The 24444-nt window shown below is 42.8% G+C and overlaps 2 protein-coding genes and 1 long non-coding RNA gene across 22 annotated transcripts in view; 2 read left to right on the top strand and 1 right to left on the bottom strand.

Annotated features, from left to right (window-relative positions):
* DCUN1D3 (defective in cullin neddylation 1 domain containing 3) overlaps positions 1-4048 on the bottom strand; it is a 36952-nt gene extending 32904 nt beyond the window's left edge. The window contains exon 1 of one of the 3 annotated variants that reach the window (XM_032843992.1): positions 3961-4048. The gene's annotated coding sequence lies outside the window, so the exon portion shown is untranslated. Of the gene's footprint in view, positions 1-3857 lie in introns of all 3 variants that reach the window. The other 2 variants (XM_032843991.1, XM_032843990.1) reach the window with 2 other exon arrangements.
* LYRM1 (LYR motif containing 1) lies at positions 3502-23015 on the top strand. 18 transcript variants are annotated; one of them, XM_032843993.1, is made up of 6 exons: positions 4090-4188; positions 4416-4566; positions 17266-17414; positions 17621-17635; positions 21560-21652; positions 22781-23015. In XM_032843993.1, the coding sequence occupies exons 1-6, from the start codon at positions 4135-4137 to the stop codon at positions 22895-22897; spliced, it is 579 nt and encodes a 192-aa protein (XP_032699884.1). In that variant the 5' UTR covers positions 4090-4134; the 3' UTR covers positions 22898-23015. The 18 variants fall into 18 exon arrangements, 17 of the variants coding, with proteins under 17 accessions (XP_032699897.1, XP_032699884.1, XP_032699893.1 ...); XM_032843996.1 differs by having other exon boundaries at positions 4096-4188; positions 4416-4518; XM_032843995.1 differs by lacking the exon at positions 4090-4188 and adding an exon at positions 4270-4347.
* Positions 12810-15254, top strand: LOC116859020. Its single transcript, XR_004381073.1, has 2 exons — positions 12810-13368; positions 13474-15254. It is a non-coding gene; the product is annotated as an uncharacterized LOC116859020 (long non-coding RNA).
* Positions 23016-24444: the final 1429 nt, after the last annotated feature.

Here is a 24444-nt window from a genome sequence, read left to right as displayed (position 1 = left end):
AGAAATTAGAAAGAAGCCACCAGTCTCCAAACTGGCTGATGACATTTCAGCCTACAAGATATTTTCATACTTTCGTTATAATAAACCACTGAAATGAAGATGAATAGCGGACACCTTACTAACCCACTGGCTAAAGCATTTGAAGTCCAGCGTTAGCATAAGAAGTCCAAAATTTTTTAACCCAGACCAAAGCCCAGTATACATATGTTATATACATTTCATTATCAGTTCCCCATTCCTTTGTGTTACTCTGCAGTATGGAGAGTGGAGTCTATTGTTTGCCTGGTCCTAGCTGTTCACTTTCGTCACTAGCTTGCTAACTAAAAGACTTTCCATTTGTATTCAAGTCGGAATTCAGTAATTCAGTACCACGCTGTATTCCACTCCCTTCATTACCCTCAGGATTGCCCAGCAAGCGCTATTCAAATTAGTTCTCACAATCCATTTACCAATGCTAGTAAAATACCAGAACTTAAAACAGGTGATAGTCCTCAATTTCTGATTTTTCTCCAAACACTTAAAGGCTTTATTTCACATTTCTAAAAGATTTTTATGTATTTATTTGACAGAGCGAGATACAGTGAGAAAGGGAACACAAGCAGGGGGAGTGGGAGAGCAGGCTCCCCACTGAGCAGGGAGCCGACAGGGGGCTCACAGCTCCATCCCAGGACCCCAGGATCATGACCTGAGCAGAAGGCAGACGCTTAACAACTGAGCCACCCAGGTGCCCCTTATTTAGCATTTCTAATATGGACTTTACTACAAATAGCCCAAGCAACATTTAAGTCTCTCAACCACATGGCTCAAAGGGCCAATTCACTCAAAGAACACACTAGTCACTGTTGTGGGGTTCAGAAGAAAAAAACAGTGTATTCTTTCTGTTTCGGCCCACTGTGACATAGCAGAAGAGGGCCAAATCAAGGAGGAGTCCTGATTGGGCTTCTCAAGTGGACAATCTGGTCAAGGTGAGGCTGAAAAGCAGCTGACTACTAGAGATGAAGAGCCCCAACAGAAGGGAAAAGTAGGTTACATCCCCTGGTTACATGCCAGCCCAAAGATGCAGACATAGTGGGATTGAGCCCACATGGTCATTTATCTAATGTAATCCACTGAGTGAACTTTTAGCACCAACCTACACCTCAGCTGAGTGTTATTAGTCACCAGGCAGACCAGACAAGAATGGAAATATTGCAACATAAAACCTCCCTGCAAAAAACAACTTGAAACTTATATCCTGATGGACATCTCTGTAGACCAACAGGGGTATGTTATCATCATTTGCACAATCTTCAACCCTCAATTCATAAACAGCTGGAAACGAAGGAGGATTCATATATTAGAACATATGCAGGATGCTTGTTATGCAATTTTAAAGAGCAGCTTCTGAGACAAAATTCTGTAAGGAAAAAAAAGTGTGCTCTCAGTTGAACATTCCGTTGAATTCTGAACACAGCTTGACATTCATCTGCCAGAAAAGACCCAGGTGACCACAGCTGCCTTGCCTCCTCTCCCACATTCAGCATGATGACTTTTTTTTTTAATTGCAATAGTCCAACAGTACCTGAAAAATAATAAGTGATAATACTCTAGGAAAAGAAAGAATTGATTGAAAAGGAGCATCGCTATTTCCTTCTTCTTACTCTTACTTTGCCTACCTACTCTGAGCCCAGCCTCCACCTTTCTGACCTAGACTTTTTCATTTCCTCTTTGCTCACTAGGCTCTGGCTGTTATTGCCTCCCCTTTCCCGTTCTCCCTCACCTCCCTACACCCACCCTCTCCACCCTACCCCTTTCTTCCCAAACCCTAGAACTAACCAGTCACTCCTGTCAGTTTCTACACTAGCTAGTCCCTGAATCTGGAAGGCTCCTCCTCTATACCTGCATGGCTGGCTTCTTTTTATTTAAAACTCAACTTAAGTGTTACCTCCTCAAAAAGGGCTTCCTTGACTGCATCCCAATCAGACATTTGCTGTCACATCACTTTTTCTTCAGCATTTACCAAAATCTGATTTATATGCTTATTTCTTCTGTCCCCACATACTCTGGTGTAAGCTCTATGAGAGCTCAGACCTTACGCTTGCATGCAACTTCGTCCACCCAGAGCCCAAAATAATGGCTAGCACTTATTAGCTGGTCAATAATGCTTGTTGCATGAATGAATTTTGGACTTTTTATTCAATGAGTCCAAATCAATTAAGGTGAGAGCAGTAGTCATTCTTCTCTTTTGTTACAGTTGTGTGAAACCTCTAAACATGCTGTTACTTGCACAATCAAATCATTAAATATTGTTTTATCAGGCCTGAAAGCCCTGCTGAGTAGGATGGGATCCATTATAATTCTTCTAGCAACACACATAAACTCAGTTATAGAGGGCCAGAATTTAGGGACACGCTCTAATCAAAGGATCCCTAAAATTCAGGCACTATCTCTTAAAGTTCTTCAGAAAACACAGTTCCACATTCAACAGATGACTTCCAAAGAAAACATCAATACCAAAATAGGAATCATTACATTTCACTCTAAAATTCCTACAACAAGCTAAAAGAGCACTACTTGATTTTTTTTTAAACCAACAGAATATCAGTAAAGAGATCTTTCTAATCATTCTCTGCTTTCTTCAAATAATTTTTCTGTTATTGGTTTATATTCTTTTTTAAAACAAAACAGATCACATTTTCTCATTTAAGCCCATCTATACACAATCAGCTAAAGAGACAGAAATCAGCACAAGCCAAATGTGTCACTGAAGACTTGTGTGCCCCACACACAAACAGAGAAAGAGATAAAAGAGCTATTGTCCAATTGCAGAAACAAAAAGTAATATGGGGTTTTCTGTTCTCTGAAGTGCATCATGAAGTGTGGGTGGAGAGAAACACAGAAATCCAGAATTAGCCTAACATCAAATCATTTTGGAAAGAGTTGACAACATGTAAATTCCTCACACATAAAGTATTTAGAACAAGAGACTTTGATTCCTGGGCTATGATGCCATTTAGGAATCCCTGCAAGGGCTTTGGAATTCCAGTATTCATAAGAGAAAATGCTCATCTTAATTTGGAGCTACCAAGCATTGAGAGGTACTCCCAATGTGACAGAGCCTGTAACTGAAGTATTACAAAGCTTGCAGTAAGATCTGGGAAAGAGGCTGAACACCAAATTCAAAAGAGGTAACCAAGGTACCAAGTGCCATAAAGGAAAAACAAAAACAAAAACAAAAAACACCATGATTACCACCTAGCCATGGAGATCTGAGGTGGAAACGAGGGGTGTATATGGGGGAAGGTAAGGGGTGAAGGAGAATGGAAAAAAAAATACATTTGTCACCCCGTCCCACTTCCTATACAGGATACAGGCAAAGCTTCCAGCCCCATTACCTCAGGCACAGATGGTTATCGTTTATAGCAAAGGTGCACAGAAAGGCCTTCAGGTTTGAGCCCCTTAATTCCAAGGCTGTTAATGATTAAAGAGAAAGATGGGGGTGGGGAGGAAAACGAGGGAGGAGGGCGCTGGAGATTCACCCACCACCTCCCGCTTGGACTCCTACCTCACAGCGCTTACCCGGGCCAGAGGACCAGAGCCTGCGACCCTCGCCAGGGCAGCTCCAGCCCCTAGATTCCCAGGCCTGGGGTGAGGGGTGCTGGCGGTGAGGAGGCAGGGACAGTAGGTAAGTTTTCTTGAGCCCTGAGGCTGACACGCCACAGGCTCCCCTCACAGCCTCTTCTTCCAAAGGCACCAGTCCAGACAAGGAGCTGATTTCCACTCCTCCCCTTCCACCCCCTTTTTCTCGAAGGTACCCAACCCCCGCCCCTTCATCTCTCAATGCTCCCCGCTTTTCCTCAACCCCCCCCCAAACTCACAGCTGCTCCAGAGGTTCCTCCAGTCAAACCCTTTCTGGAAACGACGGCGGCCCGGCGGGTCCAAACCACCTACCATCCCCGCTCGCGTTTCCAGGCTCCCTACCCGCGCCGCCGCCGCCTCTTCTTCCACCACTGCCGCCGCCTCCTCTTCATCTGCGGCCCACCGGCGGCGGCCGCCCCCAAGCCCCGCCCCCTCCATCGCCTCCTGCATCATCACTTCCGGTAACCCCGCAGGCCGCCCGCTCCAGGAGGGAGAATAGAAGAGGGGCGGGGAGGAATGGGTGGAAGATTGCGTCACGACGTACGCAAAGACGTACGAAGCCGTCGCCAAGTAAGGGCAAAGACCTCGGGACGCTGAGGGAGGGCTAGGAGGAGCTGGACTGGACCATTTTTTTAGGGGGGCTGGAGTAGGGGGATAGGATAACGAAAAGAGTAAAGGGAAACTAGGGAGAGGATGAAGTTGGCTATATTGTTGCGTATACGGCGGAAGGTGGGTTAGAGTATAAAGTTTCAGAGAAACTCGAGACTACCTTTGACCTGAAACTAATGCTCCCACAGATATCCTCCCGGTGGTTTAGTCCGGCCTGGCCTACCGGACCTGCCCGACGGTCGTCGGCCGCGGCTCAGCTAAGCTCCCGACACCGCCTCCTCCTGGCCCGCGGTAGGCTGCGGCACTTCTGTGGGTGGGGGAAGGCGGGACTGACGCAGAGTGAGTGTAGGGGATGGAGGCGCTGACTCCAGGCGCGGGAGACTGGGGGAAGGGGTTGGCTCCCCAGGGCAGGGATGGGGTGGGGGCGGGGGTGCGACGTTGCTAGGCGACGTGCTTGTGTGACCCCAGCCTCGCGAGGGCGGCTCGGTGTCATCGCCACTGGCCTTGGGAACCTGCCGAGGGAAAGCGGCCTGAGGGCCAGGAAGCGGAGGCCTGTTGTGGCGACGCTGAGATGCCCGTTGGGTCCATCGGAGACTTTCCTGTGTCCTTTGGATCCCTGAATATAAATGGGAGGTTAGTAAGGGCAGTTCCGGGAGCGAGAGGCTTCAGGCCGAGGAAAGTTGACTCAAAAGAGGCCCGGTAGAGGCTACAGAGACTTTCTAGGATAGTGTGAACGGGCTTATTTCCTCGGTCCACAAACAAGAGCAAGACGGAGGCTTTGCTCCGTGTCTTTTTATTCGAGTCCAGAAGAAAATTAAAATGTAAATCAGTAAGGATATGATTTCAGCAAAGTGAGATATCAGCAGGTGCCCCATGTCCCCGAAAACCATAATGCCGGGTGAAGGGGTAGAAGATGGAAGGAGGGTCAGTAACTCGGGTAAGGCTTTTCAGACAAGGCCAGTTTTCGTAGAGATGCGAGAAAAGGGAGAAGCTAGGGAATGGACTTTCTAGGTGGAGAAAAGAACCAACGGGAAGGGTTCTGAGGAAGGAAACGGTGGGAAAGCCAGGTGGCTGGAACTGGAAAGAACAAGGGCCAGAGTGGTCTGTGATGGAGAAATGGCAGGGCCTGGTCAAGCATAGCATTTTAGCCCAAGGTAAGGGTTTGGCTGTTACATTACCTGAGGGTTTTGAGAAGGGCAGTCACCTGATTTACATTTTTTAAAAATCCCTTGCCTGCTAGATAGAGAAGGGTAGCCATTGGCAAACCTATTAGGAGGCTGCTACAGTAGGCCAAGGGAGAGATGGGTAGTGGCAGTGGAAATGCAAATAATTAAATTCATAATGCATTTTGAAAGTATTGCTTGCAAGACTTGCTGCCGGATTGGATGTGAAGTGTATGGGAAGAGGAGGAACCAAGGATGACTCCTAAGGGAAAACAGTTTGGGAGGGAATATCCTACATTCTCTTTGAAACATACTAGATTGCTAAGTCTATTAACCATCCAGGTGAATTTGTCGAGAAGTTAGATATACAAGTCAGGGGGGGCAGTCCCTAGAGAAAATAAATAGAGGGGTTTTAGAGGCTACCCAGAGAAGAGAAGCCAGCAGAGACCGCTGACACAGATAAGGCCTCAGAGATAAAAGAAGTCTCCCTTAATATCCCACAATAGTGAGACACACTCTCATAATCAGTGAGACTTACCACCCAGTAGCCAGCTTCTGCTCATCCTCTAAGCCCTGGGTCAAATCCCTTCCTTCCCTTCCACTCCAGCTGTCAGTGCTTTTGGACTTATGCGCAGGTGATTTGTGTCCATTACAGCAAGCCTGACTTTGCTTGTTAATTGTTCATATGTCTGACTCCCCATGGGCTAGTTCTTCTTTGTGTCCTGCTGGCTCCTAATAACAGAGCTTTGCCCATAGGGCCAACTATATGATTATAGCTAGGTAGGGACACTATTCATAAGATACTAGTCATGGACTTCAACAGTTCTGACAAAGGGGCTTTTGTCCCACTGCTGCTGCCACTGCCAACTACGATGCAGATATGGTTAATCTCATAAAATCTAGAAAAGAGATCAGAAGAAGTTTCAGAAGGCCTGGGTTTCAGTCTTGTATCTGCTGCTGACCAGCAGTGATACTGGATAAGGTCTTTTTCTTTGAGCTGGAGGGGTTGGCCTAAATTAGAGATTAGAGATATTGCATGCAAACATATTGTTCATCCCACAAAATGATTTAAATTTAAATTCTTTTTAAAATTTACTTACCAACATTTAAAAATTGGACATCAAAATTCAGATTTTCAGCTTCATTTGAAAAATGAGACAATCTGGCAAAACTAGCCTGAGGTTTCTACATTGCAATAGTCAGCTAAAGCCTGTAAGCTTCTCCTCTTCACCATCTTTATTACCTTCCTCTTCTTCAACTATCTGTCTGACCCGTGGGCATCTGACTGGCAATTCTTGGCATAGGGATGTGCTGTTCTAAATAGCCATTAGCTAGCTACATGTAGCTATTTATTTGTTTTTTTACATGTAGCTATTTAAATAAAAATTTAAATGCCAGGTCCTTCCTCAGTTGCAGTAACCATATTTCAAGTGCTTAGTAGCCACATGTGGCCAGTGGCTAGCTACCCTGTTGAACAGCGCAGTTATAGAATATTTCCGTCATTGAAATACATTGTGTTGGCCAGCGCTAGAGTGGAGGAGCTTCAGGGTACTCCAGGTGCCAGGTGTTGCACATATGTAAGAATGGGCAGTCATTGCTCCTACTCTCAAGGAATTTTATCTAGTAAGGAGCTCCGTCGCCTCTGCAGATGGAAAAGTTGCTTATCTGGTAGTTAGAGGGTACTTAGAAACTCTTCCGAGGGCAGAGACCCCCAACTCAAGCAAGGTGAGGTTATTCATCAGATGGTTGGATCAAGGGTCAGATGCTAGAAAGCTCCAGCTGTATCTAATGTTCTAACCAAAACTCTTGTCGGTTTTCTAATCAATTTCCCTAGGAAATTATCACTAAGGAGGGATTTAAATGTTAATTTAAACCTAAGTGTTTCTTGTTCTGGACTTCCCCAGTTCCTATAAAGGGGTGAAATCCTGGGTAGCTATGAATGAATGACTGGGGTTGATTTTTAGCATTGACCTAGTTTTCATCTATTTCCAGCACACACACACCCCCACACATGTCTAACACCTCCTCCTACTTCTGGTAACTAGTTCTCACTACCTCTGACTGACCCTTCCTTTGTCTTTGTCTCTTAAAATATGCAGATAAGGAAATACTTGCATTTCTTTTGAATTGGGGGTCCAAAACTTGGTTTCCATTTAGAATTTGTCTCCAAGGGGAAAAAGAGCTTATCTCTCTTGGTTACAAAAGCCTGTTGGAGTTCCCCTTACAAGTATAATCTTGCATGTGCTCCTATGCTGGTATATTTAGAATGAGCATACTTGCCTCCTATGATCTTGTTTGGGATAATTTAGAAGTCTTTCAGACATCAGTATTTTTGGTTTTTCCTTGTGGTCTGGAGATTTCCCATTTACAGGACCTAACCTAATTTCCTTTCCTTTAAGTAAAATGAAACCACGATCCACCTTCTCCCTGCCTCCTATCTCTGACACACCATATTGTCACTTTCTGTGTAGAAAGATGCTGTTTCAGAGAATAGCTGTGGTATGATTAAGTACACCACACAAGCATATCCTGAGATTTGCAAAACAATGTGTGGCTTTAAACTTCCCTTTTTGGATTCTAGTAACCAAAAACTGAGCCCAGGACAGGAAACGAGTCCATTGGGTGTGTCTGTGACTGTCTGTCTATTAATGAAGAGGAGAGAGGATACAGGAGAGAGATGTGTGGAGCACCGATTATGCTGAAGGTTATTCGATTTGGGTAAGGATGGTACCGTATAGGGTATGGGTGTACACCAGAAAGTAGGATATATAACAGATGTAGGAGAAAAACACACAAAAGGATAAGCAAGGAGTAAGAGATAAAGGGAAAAAAAAATAGGAAGGGAAGTCTGGGCATGCTTTCGATGTTGGCACCTGCATTATATTTCCAGTAAGAAGTACGTGCTGTGGTCTGAAGATAAGCGGTGCCTCTGACAGGGTTATTTACTCATACTGAAGAACAATAGCCCTTTACTGTACAGGGATTATTAATGATCAGAGGGAAACAGCTTTAGGAAAATCCATTACTATCACAAAGCAATAAATTCGCCAACAGGCCTCGTGCTTCTTTGCCCTCCTCTGCAGACAAAGCTTAGCTTGAATAAAAGAGGCCTCATGGTTTCTTCTTTATTTCCTCCTATTCAGGTAACTTTTGCCTTTGTTAGCTCCTAATGCTAAGTGATTACATGGATTACCTCATGAATAATCCTTATCACCACTCTTTGAAGAGGGTTCTGTTGTTACCCTTTTTCATTTTTTAAGAAACTGAGGCTCAGAAAGACTTGACCAACATAGTCAGAATTCAAACCCTGAACATTCCAGAACCCATTTGCTCATTAGTTGCATCGTATCTTCTGTTCCTTGCCTATGTGGAAAAACTCTGAATGCCTAAAACCAAGACAGTCATTCTCTATTCTGCTTTCCGGGGCAAGAAAAACTGGTTTGGCATTATGAGAGCATTTCAGTTCCCTAGAGGTTTTCCAAATTTCAGAAGCTTTAAATTACAATTTTGTAGGTTTGGGTGATAATTTGGGTGCAATGGATCTATTCCCCAGAAGAATTTTTTTTCCAAGAAAAAAATGTGTCAGAACCACATTTTTCTATATGTTTGGTTCTAAGCTTCATGGAAATACAGTAAATCATTTCAGTTCCGTGCACCAACCATTACTGGCTTTTAAAGAATTTAACTGTGTATCTCATACTGCCTTAGATGGAACTGAGAAGGCCTCCTCCCCAAATAACAGTCTTAAGTTCCTCATCCTGACCCCCATAGCACCACTCTTTTTTTTTTTTTTTAAGATTTTGTTTATTTATTTGACAGACCGAGATCACAAGTAGGCAGAGAGGCAGGCAGAGAGAGATGGGGAAGCAGGCTCCCTGCTGAGCAGAGAGCTCGCTGTGGGGCTCAATGACCCTGGGATCATGACTGAGCTGAAGGCAGAGGCTTTAACCCACTGAGCCACCCAGGAGCCCCGATAGCACCACTCTTGAAAACATCTTTGTGTGGGTTACTTAGTATTTTTAAATAGTGGTCCAAATTACCACCACGTATGATAATGAGTGTTACTGGTGACTATTCTGTGTGTGTAAATTTATTCTTCTAATAAGTATATTTCAAGCTCCAACTTTGTACCAGGCCTGTGAGTGTGATGAATGAGGCACAGTGCTAACCTTCTAATTTATCCTTCCCCCAAACACACATAGTGGAGGAAGAAAGGTAAGCCAAACAGAAATTTAGGATAGAATAGGATGAGCAGTATGACACAAGTGTGCTGGAGGTGCCTGCCCATTTCAGCATGAAGGAGGCACCCTGCAAAAACTAGGGGAAGTTCAAGGATAAGAATCAGTAGCTAGGCAAAGAAAGAACATTTCAGCTCTGTGAATTTGGACCTTCGTGTGACAAAGACAAGGGGTGTTAGATCTAAGGAGATGGGACAGCAGGGAGAGGGACAGGCCAGCGTGGGTGCCCAGTGAACACCTAAGACAGTGATGTCATTCAGGTGTTTCACTATCTCTACCACCCCCACCCACCCAGCCGATCATAAAGTAGTTGGGAGAGAAATTTAACTATATCACATTCATTATGAGAAGAAAAAAAAAAAAAAATTCCACCTTGGAGCAGATACTGAAAGAATGGAAGGAGCCTTTCCTTCAACCTGGGGCTTGAAAGGCAGTTAATTCCCATTGCCTTTTCTGTCCCTTGTTTATACTGTAACACTTTTTCTTAAGTAGAAGGCAAAGCCTCATGAGAGTCCAACACTGGGAATTTTGACATTCCTGAGACCAGAGTCATACTTCTATAAATTTCATCTGGAGAAGGAATTTTCAAAGTCTCTGCTCTTCAACTCCTCAGTGTTCATGCTGTGATGGTCTTTTCAAAGGTGGGGAAAAGGGTGAAATGGGTCAATCCCCTAATACTAGCATATCTTCGCATAAGCCTCCTGTAACACTAAATCTGGACATGCCACGTGCCTACATGTGCTGTGTAGAGTGGGTTCTTGGAGCCTACCCAGACCTTTCACTATTTCCACTTACCATAGAGTAGAAGGGTGTGTAGGTGGTGTGTTTTGTTTTGTTTTGTTTTGTTTTAGATTGATTATTTCCCCATTACTCCAAAATAAAAATGGGAAAGATTTTGGTCAAGGAAATAATCATGTACCTTTATTGGCTCTTAATGCCAACTCTCCTGTCAATTAGATGGCATTAGGCAAGACTTTTTTTTCACCATATGCAAGATACAGTTTGAAATCCAGCACATTTTAAAAGATTTAAATTAGACCATAGTACTCCAGCTTGCTTAAAATCTGCCAGTGTCTTCCTTTTGTTTTTATACTACAAACCAAACTCTTTTCCAGGACCTACCCTCCCCACCTGTGCTGGATTCTGCTCACCTGTGGCCTCACCTCCCAGACAGGTTCTGGCTGCACTGATGTTTTAATCTGATAGCCTTTGTTGGTTCCCACAAATCTTGCCGAAGCACCTTTCCCTCAACCCTTCCCTTTAATAGGCTCCTTCGTGTTACTCAGGACTCAAATGCCACTAACTACCCAAAATAAAATAACCCTGCCCCTGTTCATTTGTTCATCATATTACTGTTTCATTCCTAGAGGGCACATACCTCCACCAGAAATTGTCTTTTTCTTGTGTCTCGTCTTCTCTGCCACTAGAACGTAAGCTTCAGAAGGGAAGGGACCATAGCTGCTTGATTTTAAGATTGTTTATCCCTAGAATCTCCTGTGCCTAGTCCCAGTGGGTACTGATGGATGGATGCTTGGGAGGGACCAGTCAGGCCTGCAGAGTGGGAGCACTGTAATGAGCCCTGGTGCCTCTTCTATGATGTTAGCTCCCTGTGGAGTGTCAGGGAACCAAAGAGCATTGCAGTCCCGCCAAGGGCACAGCTTCCTTCAAAGGAGCTGATGTGCAGGGACGCCTGGGTGGCTCAGTGGGTTAAGCTTCTGCCTTCGGCTCGGGTCGTGATCTCGGGGTCCTGGGATCGAGTCCCGCGTCGGGCTCTCTGCTCAGCAGGGAGCCTGCTTCCCCTTCTCTCTCTCTGCCTGCCTCTCTGCCTACTTGTGATTTCTGTCTGTCAAATAAATAAATAAAATCTTTAAAAAAAAAAACAAAAAACAAAGGAGCTGATGTGCAACATAATTATCACGGACAGGCAGCTGCCTCAGAGGAAGAAGGGCTGAGCCCGCCAGGCGCCCCCTGGCCCCACTCTTAACAGCTAATGTGACCCTGGACTAGTTACTTACCTCTCTGCATCAGGTTCCTCCTTTATAAAGGAGATAATGGTAGTCATCTACCTTAAAGAACTGTGATGATTTCAGGAGTTAACATGTAAAGCACCTAGCAAAGCCTCTTGGCACAGAGTAGGTACAAAGCAAAATGTTGTATTATTATCACTATTCTAATGAGCAAAACAGGCCAAGCCCTCCAGGAATTCAGAGACTGGAGAAGAAGACACAATGAAAGTGCAAAATAGTAATGGTTGGCTGTGATAATAGCAGAGAAAAAGGTTCCCCCAGAAAAGCTTGAGAGCCAATAGGTGTCTACTAAGGGCAGTGGGGTGGCTAGCAGAAAATAGGCGTTTTACTGGGATGGCTCAGCCAGAATAAACACCAAGGCAGGGCAGCCGAGTGCCTTAGAGCAATAGCTTTGAAACTTCTGTTTTTCAGCCTCTCTATCTCAATTTATAGTATTAATTACTCATATTTTAAACCAGCTTTAAAAACTTTTGTAATACATTTATTTAAAGGAAGCTCTATATTGCTATATCAAGATCGCTTTAAATTATGGGTTTGATGGACTATAGAATACATTAACAGAATTACTATAGGAAGATATTTGTACATCCAAAAAAAAAAAATCACCTTCCTAACCAATCTTTGGGACACCTGCTGTAGGGGTAACATCTCATAACTGACCAGAAGCCAAAAATATGCTAGCAGCAACATTTGTCAGTCTTTGCTTAGTGGCACAGGCTGCAGTTGGCAGATGCTTGTTAGTGAATTTTATCTTGGTACTGTGTTTATATGGGGGGTGATTTTAAGAAAAGACCAGTTTTCAGTCCCATTTCCTCCCAGGGACACTGCATATCTCTTACCTTTCCTCATTCTGGGGTTTTGCGGTTAAGAAAGTAAAATGAAACAGTTTGATGAAATGTTAATCTCAGAATAAAAGTTACAAAACTTTAAGAATTCTTTAATAGTTGACTTCGTGGGGCACCTAGGTGACTCCATTGGTTAAGTGTCTGACTTGGGCTTAGGTCATGATCTTAGGGTCGTGGGATCGAGCCCAGTGTCAGTCTCCCCATTCAGCAGAGATCCTGCTTGTCTCTCTCCCCCTGCCTCTTCTCCTGCTTGTTCTCGCTCTCTCTTTTTAACTCAAATGAATAAATGAAGTCTTAAAAAAAAAAAAAAAGGGAATCAACGAATGGCAACTTGAGACTGTGGGTCAGATGTAGTCCTCTAGGGGTGCCTGGGTGGCTCAGTCAGTGAGGCATGTGACTCTCGATGTAGGGGTTGTGAATTCGAACACCACATTGGGTATAGAAATTACTTAAAAATAAAATCTTAAAAAAAAAAAAAAAGGTGGTCCTCTAGACAGTTTGATATTCTTCATGTTGCCTGTGGGAAAATCCCAGCAGACCTCATTGCATCAGATCAACCCTTGAGATTAGTGAAGAAAAGGGGCTGCCTCAGCTTTGCGCCAGTAGTGAGAGATCATTGATAGTTTCAAAAGCATAAATGTTGATTTCAAGCCATTAAATCTATTGGAAGGAAAACTCAGGGAAAAGGCACTTTCTCTGAACAGTCTGGTTCCTAGGAACAAAGACAAAAATATAAACCAAAGGAAAAAGAGCTTAAAAAAATTTTATATGGTCAGTTTTGTTTCTAGAATCCCAAGCTTTCTGTATCATTAGATATTTTCATTTATTCAGCAAATGTTTGTTGAATACCAGTTATACGCCTGGCTAGGTACTCAGCTAGTACAGCTAGGTACTCAGAATTGAGCAGTAAATTGAGCAGTAAATAGGCTAGGTACTCAGCTAGTACAGCTAGGTACTCAGCTAGTACAGCTAGGTACTCAGAATTGAGCAGTAAATAGGATGGACATGGTTACTGTCCCCATAAACATGAGATTCAATAGGGGGAAGACAGACACTAACAATCCATTATTACTTAAATGATTAGTACTACAAAGAAGAAATTCAAGGATCCACAGGAAGGTTCAACAGAGACCTGATCCAGTGCATGTGGTGAGGGGTGAGGGGAGGGTTTTCGGAGACATCCATGTTTGGGGAACTGAAGGATGAGTAGGGATTGGTCAGGTAAAAGGGAGGAGGAGGTCAGGAGAGAGCCTTCTAGAAAGGGGGAACAACATGGTTATGCACCCGTGAAGTAAGAAGAACAAGATTCCCTCAAAGAACTGAAAGAAATCCAATAAGAAAATAACAAAAGAGGCATTTTTCTTGTCTTTTCTCTGAAGACTTGAAGTGTTATTAAGCTAGGCTAATAGTACACAATGGGGAAGACAGCTTTAGACCCTTGTCTCTGGACATCTTTGGGACTTGGGTTTTCTGGGTCACCTGATGTTGGAGAAGGAGACTTATCTCCTTTCAGGATTAGTTTTCAGAACATTTAAAACATTAATTAAAGTGTTTTGAAAATAGTCCTATTAAGTACCAATTGTTAGTACTACTCTTACCTTGAGTACTCTAATTGCAGGGCTTGTATATCTGATTGTGGTGTATGATCAGTTACAGTTTGAAGCTGTGGTTCTTTGGAGTCGTGGGAGGAAACCAATGAAAGTCAGGCTTTGGAGACAATTGCTGCTATTTTAATATGCCCAACCTCCTTCACTTTCCTCAAGTGTCATGCAGTCAGGGAAGTTTCATCTGTTAATGACAGGGAAGTGAAGCAATCATTAATAGAAGTTACAGAATCCCTGCTCCTCACAGGAACTGACTCACGTATTTTCATATGAAACCATGGAGTTTTAGGGAGAACCAGAAACTCAGAAACCTGTTTCCTTACCAGGAAAAGTCATCATCTCATCATCTCGATTTTTATTACGACTAGCCACAAAGCATGATATTCTCTCTTGGTTTTTACAAATTTCTTCTAAGCATTTTTTTGGGAGACATCATGGACGTCAGAATCGGTATTGATTGTAATTTTCACTTTTAACTTTTGAATTGGGTGAAGTAGTGCTTTCAAGCTTTTCAGCAAATGATTAAGCCGTGATTCATTCTGCGTTGCTCAAGAAAGATCACCAGGGTCAGGAAGGGCAATCATATAGTAATTCTTGTAAGGTAAATTCCTTGCAGGTACTTAGAATTTCTGTCTAGATAAATATACCTCTTTCCAGCTTCCATCTGCATTATTCAGCTGCCTAAGTTCTCATAAGCTCAGGACCATCCTAAAGCATATAATCTCCACATGTTACCCCTCCCCCTTGGGTTGGAAATGGGTTCTGTTCCAAACGGCTTACTTCCTGATTCCGATGAGCCTGTTTGAGGAAAGCCCAGTACTCATAATGAGGTGTCCCAGTGCCTGGCCCTTTTACTCACTTACCAAATCTGTCCTTGTCTTCCCAGCCTACCCATTTGTTAAAGGCAGTACAGTATTCATTCTCTAAAATCTGACTAATCAGGATCTTCTAATAGTGGGAATTTTTTTTTCTGTCTTCTTCTAGATGTAGAAGTAAATTATAAAACAGGCTGAAGTTTTTGCATGAGTAAAAAGGAGGAGAAAAGACAAGTATACTGGGATATCTTCATAACAGTGGACTGAATTACAGTGTTGAGAATATATGAACTGGAGCTACATGTAACAACCTAGATGAACATGGGCAAAAAAAAGCAAGTTGCCGAAGAACATAATACCTTAGAGAGAGAGTTGACCCTTGAACAACATGGGTTTGAACTACACAGGTCTACCTGTGTATAAACAGGTTTATCTGTTTATAAACAGATTTCTTTTGATAAATACAGAACAGCACTGTAAATGTATTTTTTCTTTCTCATGATTTTCTTTTTCTTTTCTTTTTTTTTTTTTTAAGATTTTATTTACTTATTTATTTAACAGAGAGAGACAGAGTGAGAGGGAACACAAGCAGAGAGACAGAGAGGAGAAGCAGGCTTCCCACCTAGCGGAGAGCCCAATGCAGGGGTCATGATACAGAAACCTGAGCCGAAGGCAGACACTAAACGACTGAGCCACCCAGGTGCCCCTCTTCCTCGTGATTTTCTTAATAACATTTTCCTTTCTCTCTGTTACTACATTATAAGAATATAGCATATAATACATATACATACATATGTGTTCATTGACTGCTTAGGTATTCCTAAGGCTTCATATCAACAGTAGGCGATCAGTAAAGCTTTTGGGGAGTCACAAGTCAAATCACAGATTTTTGACTGCGTGGAGGTCAGTGCTCCTAAGTCCCATCTTGTTCAAGGGTCAAGGGTATAAGAGTTGTAAACTTGCTAAGCAATACTGTATAATGTTAAATGTAAAGCTATCTGTGAGAAGATAAATAACAAGTTCAGGATAATGGTTCATTCTAGGAGAGGGGAAGGGAAATTTGACTAGAAGGGGGTATATACAAGTATATATGTAATGTATTCTTTAAGATCCACTGTGAATATATGGCTATTAGTTCTCTATATCTTTTTGCATACCTGAAATATTTCATAATAAAAATAAAGCTGACAAATTTAATTTTTTTTTCAGGAATTATTCTTTAAAAATGCAATTAGCATTGGGGGATATACTTAGTTTGGAACTCACTTAGCCAAGTCTTCTGAAGTTAAAACTAATGTTTCAGAGTAAAAACCCAAAGAGGCCGCAAGCTCTTCAGTCACCAGAAAGATTTTCAGTTGTACTTACTATATGGTTCTTATGTGAATGAGGAAGCAGACCAGCAATTTTGAGAGAGATTTTCAGTAAGGTTACGATGAACTAAAAGAGAGATTACAACCTGGCAGCCTCTGGGTAGAATAGAGCCTGTAGACCCATTTTGTTTGGCCTTCATTGTACAAAAACTTTCAAAAAAGAACAAAATAATGTCTTTTTTTTGAGATTTCATATTCTAAAAATCTGAATTGCTACCTATTGTTAAAGTATCAGGAAATCTGGTATCCCTAGGCCCTCATTTCTTTTTTTTTTTTTTTAAGATTTTATTTATTATTTTAGAGGGTAGGGGGAGAGGGAGAGAGAGAATCCCAAGCAAACTCCGCACTGAGTGCAGAGCCTCACGCAGGGCTCGAACCCACAACCCTTAGATCATGACCCAAGCGGAATCAAGATTCAGATGCCCAACCAACTGAGCCAATTAACATCCTCTCCATTTGGCCACTGTCCCCACCCAACCAGATTCCCTCATTAGGCCCTAGAGGTGCTTGAGTTTTCAACCCCTGCATGCAAGTCAAGTTACTTAACTAGAAAATTTAATTTTTTGAAATGTGCCTTTTCCAGGTCCTCTGGTGAGTGCTGTAGTTTTACAAAAATACACACAAAAAGCATCAGACCTAATATAGTCTGGTAAAGAATTTACTGCTTTAAGGTATAGCACATTTGAATTTTGGTTTACTGTGTTTGTACAAATGGCAGTCATGGCATTTGTATATGCCATGTATTTCATGTATATACAAGGGATGATATACAAGGACAGCTGAGAGATCGCTGGTATTCCTACAGCACCGTTCTGGCAGTGCTACCAAACAGATCTGTTGAGAAAGAGCAATTATTTCTAGACTAATTAAAGGGCTTGATTAAAAAAAGGTACATCTGCCTAGCTGCCTACTGTCAAATTGAATTTTCATGCAAATTTACCCTCTTCTATTTTGGTGGGTCTGAGGATGACAACAGCAACACGACAAGAAGTTCTTGGCCTCTACCGCAGAATTTTCAGGCTTGCGAGGAAATGGCAGGCGGCATCAGGGCAGATGGAAGACACCATTAAAGAAAAACAGTACATATTAAATGAAGCCAGAACACTGTTCCAGAAAAACAAAAATGTAAGTAGGTCCCAACTGGAGATTGTAAGGAGGAGGGCAGTTTCTTGGGATGTTTTTTCTTTTTCATCTGAAAACTGAGGGACTGAGCTGTACAGGTCACAGTGGCAGTGTATGGGGCTGGAAGGGCGCAGAGGCACAGCCCAGCTAGCTTGCTCAACGACTGGGAAGCAGAGCCCAGCCTGGATTTCTCTCTCCATTTGTTTCAGGTCTCAGTGCAGTCCGTAAGTGGCTCAGCGTCCTCAGAAGACCCCATGAGCCAGGTGACACAAGCCAGGCCAGGGAGGGTGTTCGGGGGAGGAGCGGTTCCTTGCCCACTGTGCCTCTTACCACCCCCTCCCACAGGAGGTGTGCAGTTAAACTTTTTTGTTTCCAGTTCATAAACTATTCAAGGCCTCCAAATATAAATCCATTCAGAGGGAAGAGAATAGGATTAAGACACAGGGTTCCCTTCATAACTTCACTTTGAACTCGAGCCTCTTTGGCTAGCAGACTGAGTTTGCCCTTTGGGACCACAGAATTGGGTAAGATAGTGCCTCCATTAGCTACTTTAATGGAACTGCCCACCCAGACACCAGGGAGCCAAAGACCATCTGTAAGAGGCTTGATTTGACCCATCCCAACCAACTATAAAGCATTAGCTGTTAGCGCCTTATGAAGACTGCCTGGCACTGAGCATGGAAAGAGACTTTCAGCTTCTGACTTTTCCTGCCTCCTTCTTATTGATCTCCCAGTCAATGCTGTCACTGTTCCCCTCATGAAATCTCCTAACAATCTATTCTCTTTTCCCTCTCTGACCCCCATTTCTCTATCCTTTTTGGCTCTGTCTTCTCCACACACCCTCTGGCCGGCTGTAAGGATCTCCTGAAGGTCAGCCCTCTGCGCTGAGGCCCAGGGATCATGCAGCCACTTTCTGGTTCCAGCTCCCATATCTGAATACCCAGCCTCAGCCTCTCACCAGCCACCTGAAGGAGCTCACGACAGGCATGATGACCCAAAGCAGAACTCCTCCTTCCACAAGGACACCTCCCTCTTCCAGTTTGCCTATTTCTGCTCTAGCTCCTGTGGCCACTCTGCAACTGTTTGCTCTCATTCTCTCAGTCAGCAAGTGTTGGGAGTGCCCATCCTGTGCCAAACACTGGACTAGACATGGAGGATATAAAATGAGTGAAACCAAGACAGGATCCCTCAAAGATGTTTCAGAGTTAGATGGCAAGCAGTGTAAAATTGCAATTGGGGTAAGCACTACAAAAGAAACCCTCCCACCCTACAGTACCTTCTCTTTCTCAGAAGCCCTGAGGCCTCCCTGCTTCATAAAACCAACCTGCTTATAAAGCTTATCTCTGCCTTTCTGACCTCCAGCTTCTCCGACTTTTTGTGCCACACACCAGAGTGTATTGAAAATGTCTGTTCTGTGTTTTTTTATGAGCTTATGGGTACACTTAATTAATTTATTAGTATATTATAAGTCAATATAAGTGCATTTAGTGGGAGCCATGAGCTCAGAAACGTTTTACTGAAAGGAGTAGATAATCAAAAAGTTGGAAATAAAGAGCATGGGGTTCAAAAAAAAAAAAAAAAAAGTTGGGAGACCACTAATCTGTGCCTACACCTGAGGAGCTGGTCATCCTCTTTTCTTGTTTCATTTCTGTTGCTGTGGTCTCCTCAACCAGATTGTCGGTTCCTCGAACACACAGTGTCTTATACTTTCTTATATATCCTGTGGGACCTGCCTTGTGGTTGTCACTAAATTCATGAGCATTTACAAATACTTTGGCTTGACTACCTTCTCCAGGAAGTCTTCCTCAACTTCTCTACCTTCACTCAGCCCCCAGCAGAAATCTGTTCTGAATTCCTATGTAGCCGTTTACAGTAGTCACCCTGTTGATGACATGCCTCTGTGCCTTTTCTGGAGCTTCATGCATCAGAGTTGTTCTGCCCAGGTAGTAACCTTGATAGTTGAAGGCAGGGGCCATGGCCTCTGTGTCTAGCTCAGTGCTGGAGATACCACAGCAGGATGGGCCCAGTAAACCTTTTCAGGCTGACTCATGTGAGGACTGCTCAAGACCCTTGGGTTTTCAGTTACAGCAGTAATCAGTCCTTCCTTTGCCTCTGCTTGAATTGGCCCGGTGTGGTGTGAGCCAGACGGAAGTGTATGTGCCAGTGATGCTACGTGAATGAGATTATTTTGTATGCCTGGGAAGGAGATATATGGGTTTTTAAGATATGTACTTGTTTTGCCGTGTATTAGAAAGAAAATAGAATATCAGGTAATTTTACAGATACTATGCTTAGGAGGCAGTACCTTTATTTATTTATTTTTGAGAAAGTGCATTTAAAGAAAAAGTTTAATATTAGTATAAATGGTGTGTGGATATAGCAGAATCATGAAGGCAGACTCTGAACGACTGAATCTGGAGAACCCTAACCCCGACTTGTTCAGAAGGACAGCTGGAGTCCCAGGATCTCTCAGCCCCCATAACCATACATATCTTTATCAGGAGCTTCTTTCTCCCCAGTCCCTTATGCAGACATAAGTAGTTTCTGGGAACTTCACTTGCTGTAACAGTTTAATAATAATCCAAAGGTATCTCGTGAATTGCTCTGAAATCCTAATGGGCAAAGAAGAATATGGAAATCTGTTCCCAATGTGGATATTAGAGCAACAGATTCTGAGAAGCACAAAAGTCTGAGAGCTGAGCCTCTGCCCCCAGGGACCCAGCTGTAGTTCTGTGCATTGCAGTTCCCAGAACTCTTCTCTGCTCCAGAAGTTACCATAAGACAGGCATGCCTTGGAATTTCCAAGCCTTGCTGGTACAGTCGTCACTGGGTGTCATCTGGGACTGGTGCAATCCCAGCTCTGCTTTGAGGCCCACTTGCAGAGCCACGTGTCAGGCCAATTTCCATCCTTGGAATGAAAGAGTTTCTGCCCTTCTACCTGGCATTCTCTTTTTCAGAATGAACTTATAATTCCTTTACTTGAAACTGGACTACCACGAATTGACTATTTGGGAATTTAAAAAGCCATTTCTTCCCCTTACCAGTGAGCAAGGCAGTTTACAGTTCAAAAGAAGATGTGGATCTTTCTCTGATATCTTACTTATGGGCTTTCTAGACAGCACTTGCTGCCACAATTGGATTAATGTTTGATCAACATGGGGAGGATGTGAAGAATCCTCATTCAGTGTTGGTGGGAATATAAACTGGTACAACCTCTTAGAGGGTCTACTTTGAATCTAGAGGGAATATCTGTAAGAATTTAAAATGCATGAACAAATACCCTTTGACCCAGCATTCTCGAGGAATTTATCTTTTAGATATATTTGCATGGAAGCCAAAAACAATTTTAGAGGGATCCATAACAGAATTGTTTATAATGGCAAAAGACTGGAAATAACCTAAATGTCCATCAGGAAAAGATTGATTAAATTATAACAACAGCCTTATGTTGGAATTTTTTGTGCAGCTATTAAAAAGAATGGGCAGCTGTGTACATCAGAAGAAGCTTCACGTTGTTAGGAGAAAAAGCAAGATTTAAAACAAAGTGAGCCATCATTTGTGTAAGGGGAAAAAACTAAATAAGTACATACATGCTTTTATCTACGTAGAATATCCCTGGAAGGACAAACAAAAAACTGCCAATAACTGTTGTCCTTGAGAAGGGGAACTATGACAAAGGTAAAAGGGAGACTTCGTTTTTATATTATATCCTTCTGTATTATTTGAATAATGTTTTACTGTGTGCTGGTATTACCTCTTGCAATAACTTTTTTTTTTTTTAAAGATTTCATTTATTTATTTGAGAGAGAGACAGTGAGAGGGAGCATGAGCAAGGAGAAGGTCAGAGGGAGAAGCAGACTCCCCATGGAGCTGGGAGCCAGATGCGGGACTCGATCCAGGAACTCCGGGATGATACCTGAGCCGAAGGCAGTCGTCCAACCAACTAAGCCACCCAGGCGTCCCACCTCTTGCAATAACTTTTTAAATGTTTACTCCTCAGTAAATATTATATTAAATTGCTTTTGATTTTTCAGATTCTCAACATTTCATTTACTGGCTGGTGAACTGAGCAAGTTGAAGATGTACCCCTGTATATGAGGAACCTTAGAAAGATGCTAAGAGCCTCACCCATTTTTCTCTTTTAATAGCTCACAGACACAGACCAGATTAAACAGTGCATAGATGAATGCACAGCCAGGATTGAAATTGGATTGCATTACCAGATTCCTTATCCAAGGCCAGTAAGTGTGACTTCAGCTAAGTTGTGGTGGGTACTTATCCTCACCAACCCAGTTATTTCCAAGAATGTGTACCAAGAGGGTTTGTGTTTACCGAGAAGTCCAGAGCTTCTGTGGGAGGCATGTTGGAAGTAAGCTATCCTTGCATGCCGCCAACCCATCACAACAAACTAAAATGTCAGTGAATGCCGGATTTCTCCTACTCTTACAACTTTCCCACATTAGAAGGGAAAGCCAGCTTATATTTATATAGCTTTCTCTTTTTGACTTTCATCTTTTTTATGGAAATATTTTTCTTTTTCTTTTAATGAAAGACAGGTTTGTTGTTAGCATTTTTAAAGAGGAGTACATGAGGGGGGGAAGTGAAAATGGTCCAAAATTCTCACCCTGTGGAAGTTACCACTGTAACTATTAGGTTGGGGCATATGAAATTGCCATTGTTCTACTCTTAACCTACAAAAACAATAATTTTATACTGTACTGGCTCAACCTAATAGTTGGGCAATATAACCTTTGTCTTTTTTCTATATTCGTGTACATACATTTTCTTAACCTACATGGAATCCTGGGCATACTGTTTGCTGCTTGTTTATTTTACTTCATGTGTTCTGGCTATCTCTGCCTCCCATCTTTTTAAGTGGTTGTTGCTGTATCCTGTTACAAGAATGTGCCATAATTTACCCAGCAGCCATTTAGTAGGCATTTAGATGGGTCCCAGTTTCCCACTATGCCCAGGACAGCTTTGTACACAAACTGTTTTTCTCGCCTTCCTTGGATTCTCATCTCACCATGTGATGTGGTCATTTTCCCTCCATGCAGGCAATATGACAAAGAAGAGCACAAGCTGTGGAATCAGATCTGGGTTCAAATCCCGATTCTACCACTTCATGTATATATAAGCTTCAGCAAGTTATTTAACTTCTGAGCCTCCATTTATCATCTATAGATACTATCTTAATTCCTTATGAGATTATTGTAAGGATTAATGTATAAGGATCTTAAGGATTCATGAGTCAGTGCAGATTTAGAGCTTAGCAAAGAGCACAGTACCTAGTAAATCCTCAGCGGATATAAGCTGCTGTAATGATTATAATTCTTAATATTATCATTATTCTTATTCTCGTTATTCAGATTCATCTGCCTCCAATGGGCCTTACCCCACTACGAGGCCGGGGACTTCGAAGCCAGGAAAAACTGAGGAAACTTTCCAAACCAGTATATCTCAAGTCTCATGATGAGATTTCTTAACCCTGAAGAAAATTTGTTTCTCAGAAAGATTAGCCAACTAGGTCTTGAATGTAAACCAGATGACAAAACCCTTCTGTTTGATTAGGGGCAAAAATTAAAGTATCTTCTTAAAAACCTCCAAAATATTGGTATTCACTCCATGATCTGTACTCACACATCCTTACAGTTCATCAGGGTCTCGTTGCCTAGATGGATGACACTAACCCTAGAGGTTACACCCTCACTGAAGGTCATTTGGAAACAAGACTAAGGCCTATAGAAGGAAGACAAGGATGACAAAGCTTTTTCGTGGAAATGCCATTCACCAGTCATGGCCGCTGATATGAAGAAACTGGCCAGCTGCTGGAAGTTCTCATAGCTACTATAAAACTGTACACCACCTTCAGAATATTTTTAGGCTTATCCCCCAAAGTTTTCACTTAAAAACAACGGCTTGCTTGAACGTGGGTTTCTTTGTATATGTTTTGTTATCTTTTGACCTTCCCAATGTCCAGATAAATTCCCCTTAAAAAGTGCATCATTGGGGGGGCACCTGGGTGGCTCAGTGGGTTAAAGCCTCTGCCTTCAGCTCTGGTCATGATCCCAGGGTCCTGGGATCGAGCCCTGCATCATCGGGCTCCCTGCTCAGCAGGGAGCCTGCTTCCTCCTCTCTCTGCCTACCTTTCTGCCTACTTGTGATCTCTGTCAAATAAATAAATAAAATCTTTAAAAAAAAAAAAAAGTGCATTATTGGGGACACCTGGATGGCTGAGTCAGATAATCTTCTGCCTCCTGATTTCAGCTCAAGTCCTGATCCCAAATTCTTGGGATCAAGCCCTGTGTTGGGCTCCATGCTCAGCAGGGAATCTGCTTGAGGATTCTCTTTCCCTTCTCCCACTCCCCTCGTTCGTGCTTTCTCTAAAATGAACCTTTTTTTTTTAAAAGGTGCATCAGGGCACCTGGGTGGCTCCGTTGGTTGAGCGACTCCCTTGGGCTCAGGTCTCGATCCCAGACTTCCAGGATCGAGTCTCGCATCGGCCTGTCTGCTTCTCCCTCTGACCTTCTCCTCTCTCACTCATTCTCTCAAATAAATAAATAAAATCCTTAAAAAAAGAAAAAGTGCATCATTGGATTATTTTTTTCATGGGAAGTTTACATGAGACCCATCCCTGCCCCCAACATACACATACCCAAAAGTATTTGTGTTAGATAAATGCATATGTTTACTTTACCTTATAGCCTATGATCACTTAACGATGCACTTAGGATCTGAAAGGCTCACTTGAAACCCATACTGCATTCATAAGAATTTTATCTTAACATGATTAGAAAGTACAAGGGCCAAGCTGGCTTTCAAATTATGTCTAAACAAACGGCACAAAGAGAAATCAAAATACAAAGGATTTATACCTCTGCATGTGTGGAGTCCCATGGAAAGTCACGTGTACCTCCTCATCATTCCTTCTGACCTCCAAAGAGGATGAGCATCACCGATAAACACAAATCTGTATCAGTTTTGGTCTTTCTCTATTCTTTCCCAAAATGGCTTTGTGACCCTCAAAAGCAGC

Source organism: Lontra canadensis, unplaced genomic scaffold (assembly GCF_010015895.1).
Source record: "Lontra canadensis isolate GAN:19392208 unplaced genomic scaffold, GSC_riverotter_1.0 scaffold146, whole genome shotgun sequence".
Lineage (NCBI taxonomy): Eukaryota > Metazoa > Chordata > Mammalia > Carnivora > Mustelidae > Lontra > Lontra canadensis.
The sequence above is the reverse complement of the archived record's forward strand: the minus strand, read 5'-3'. Positions and strand labels throughout refer to the sequence as shown.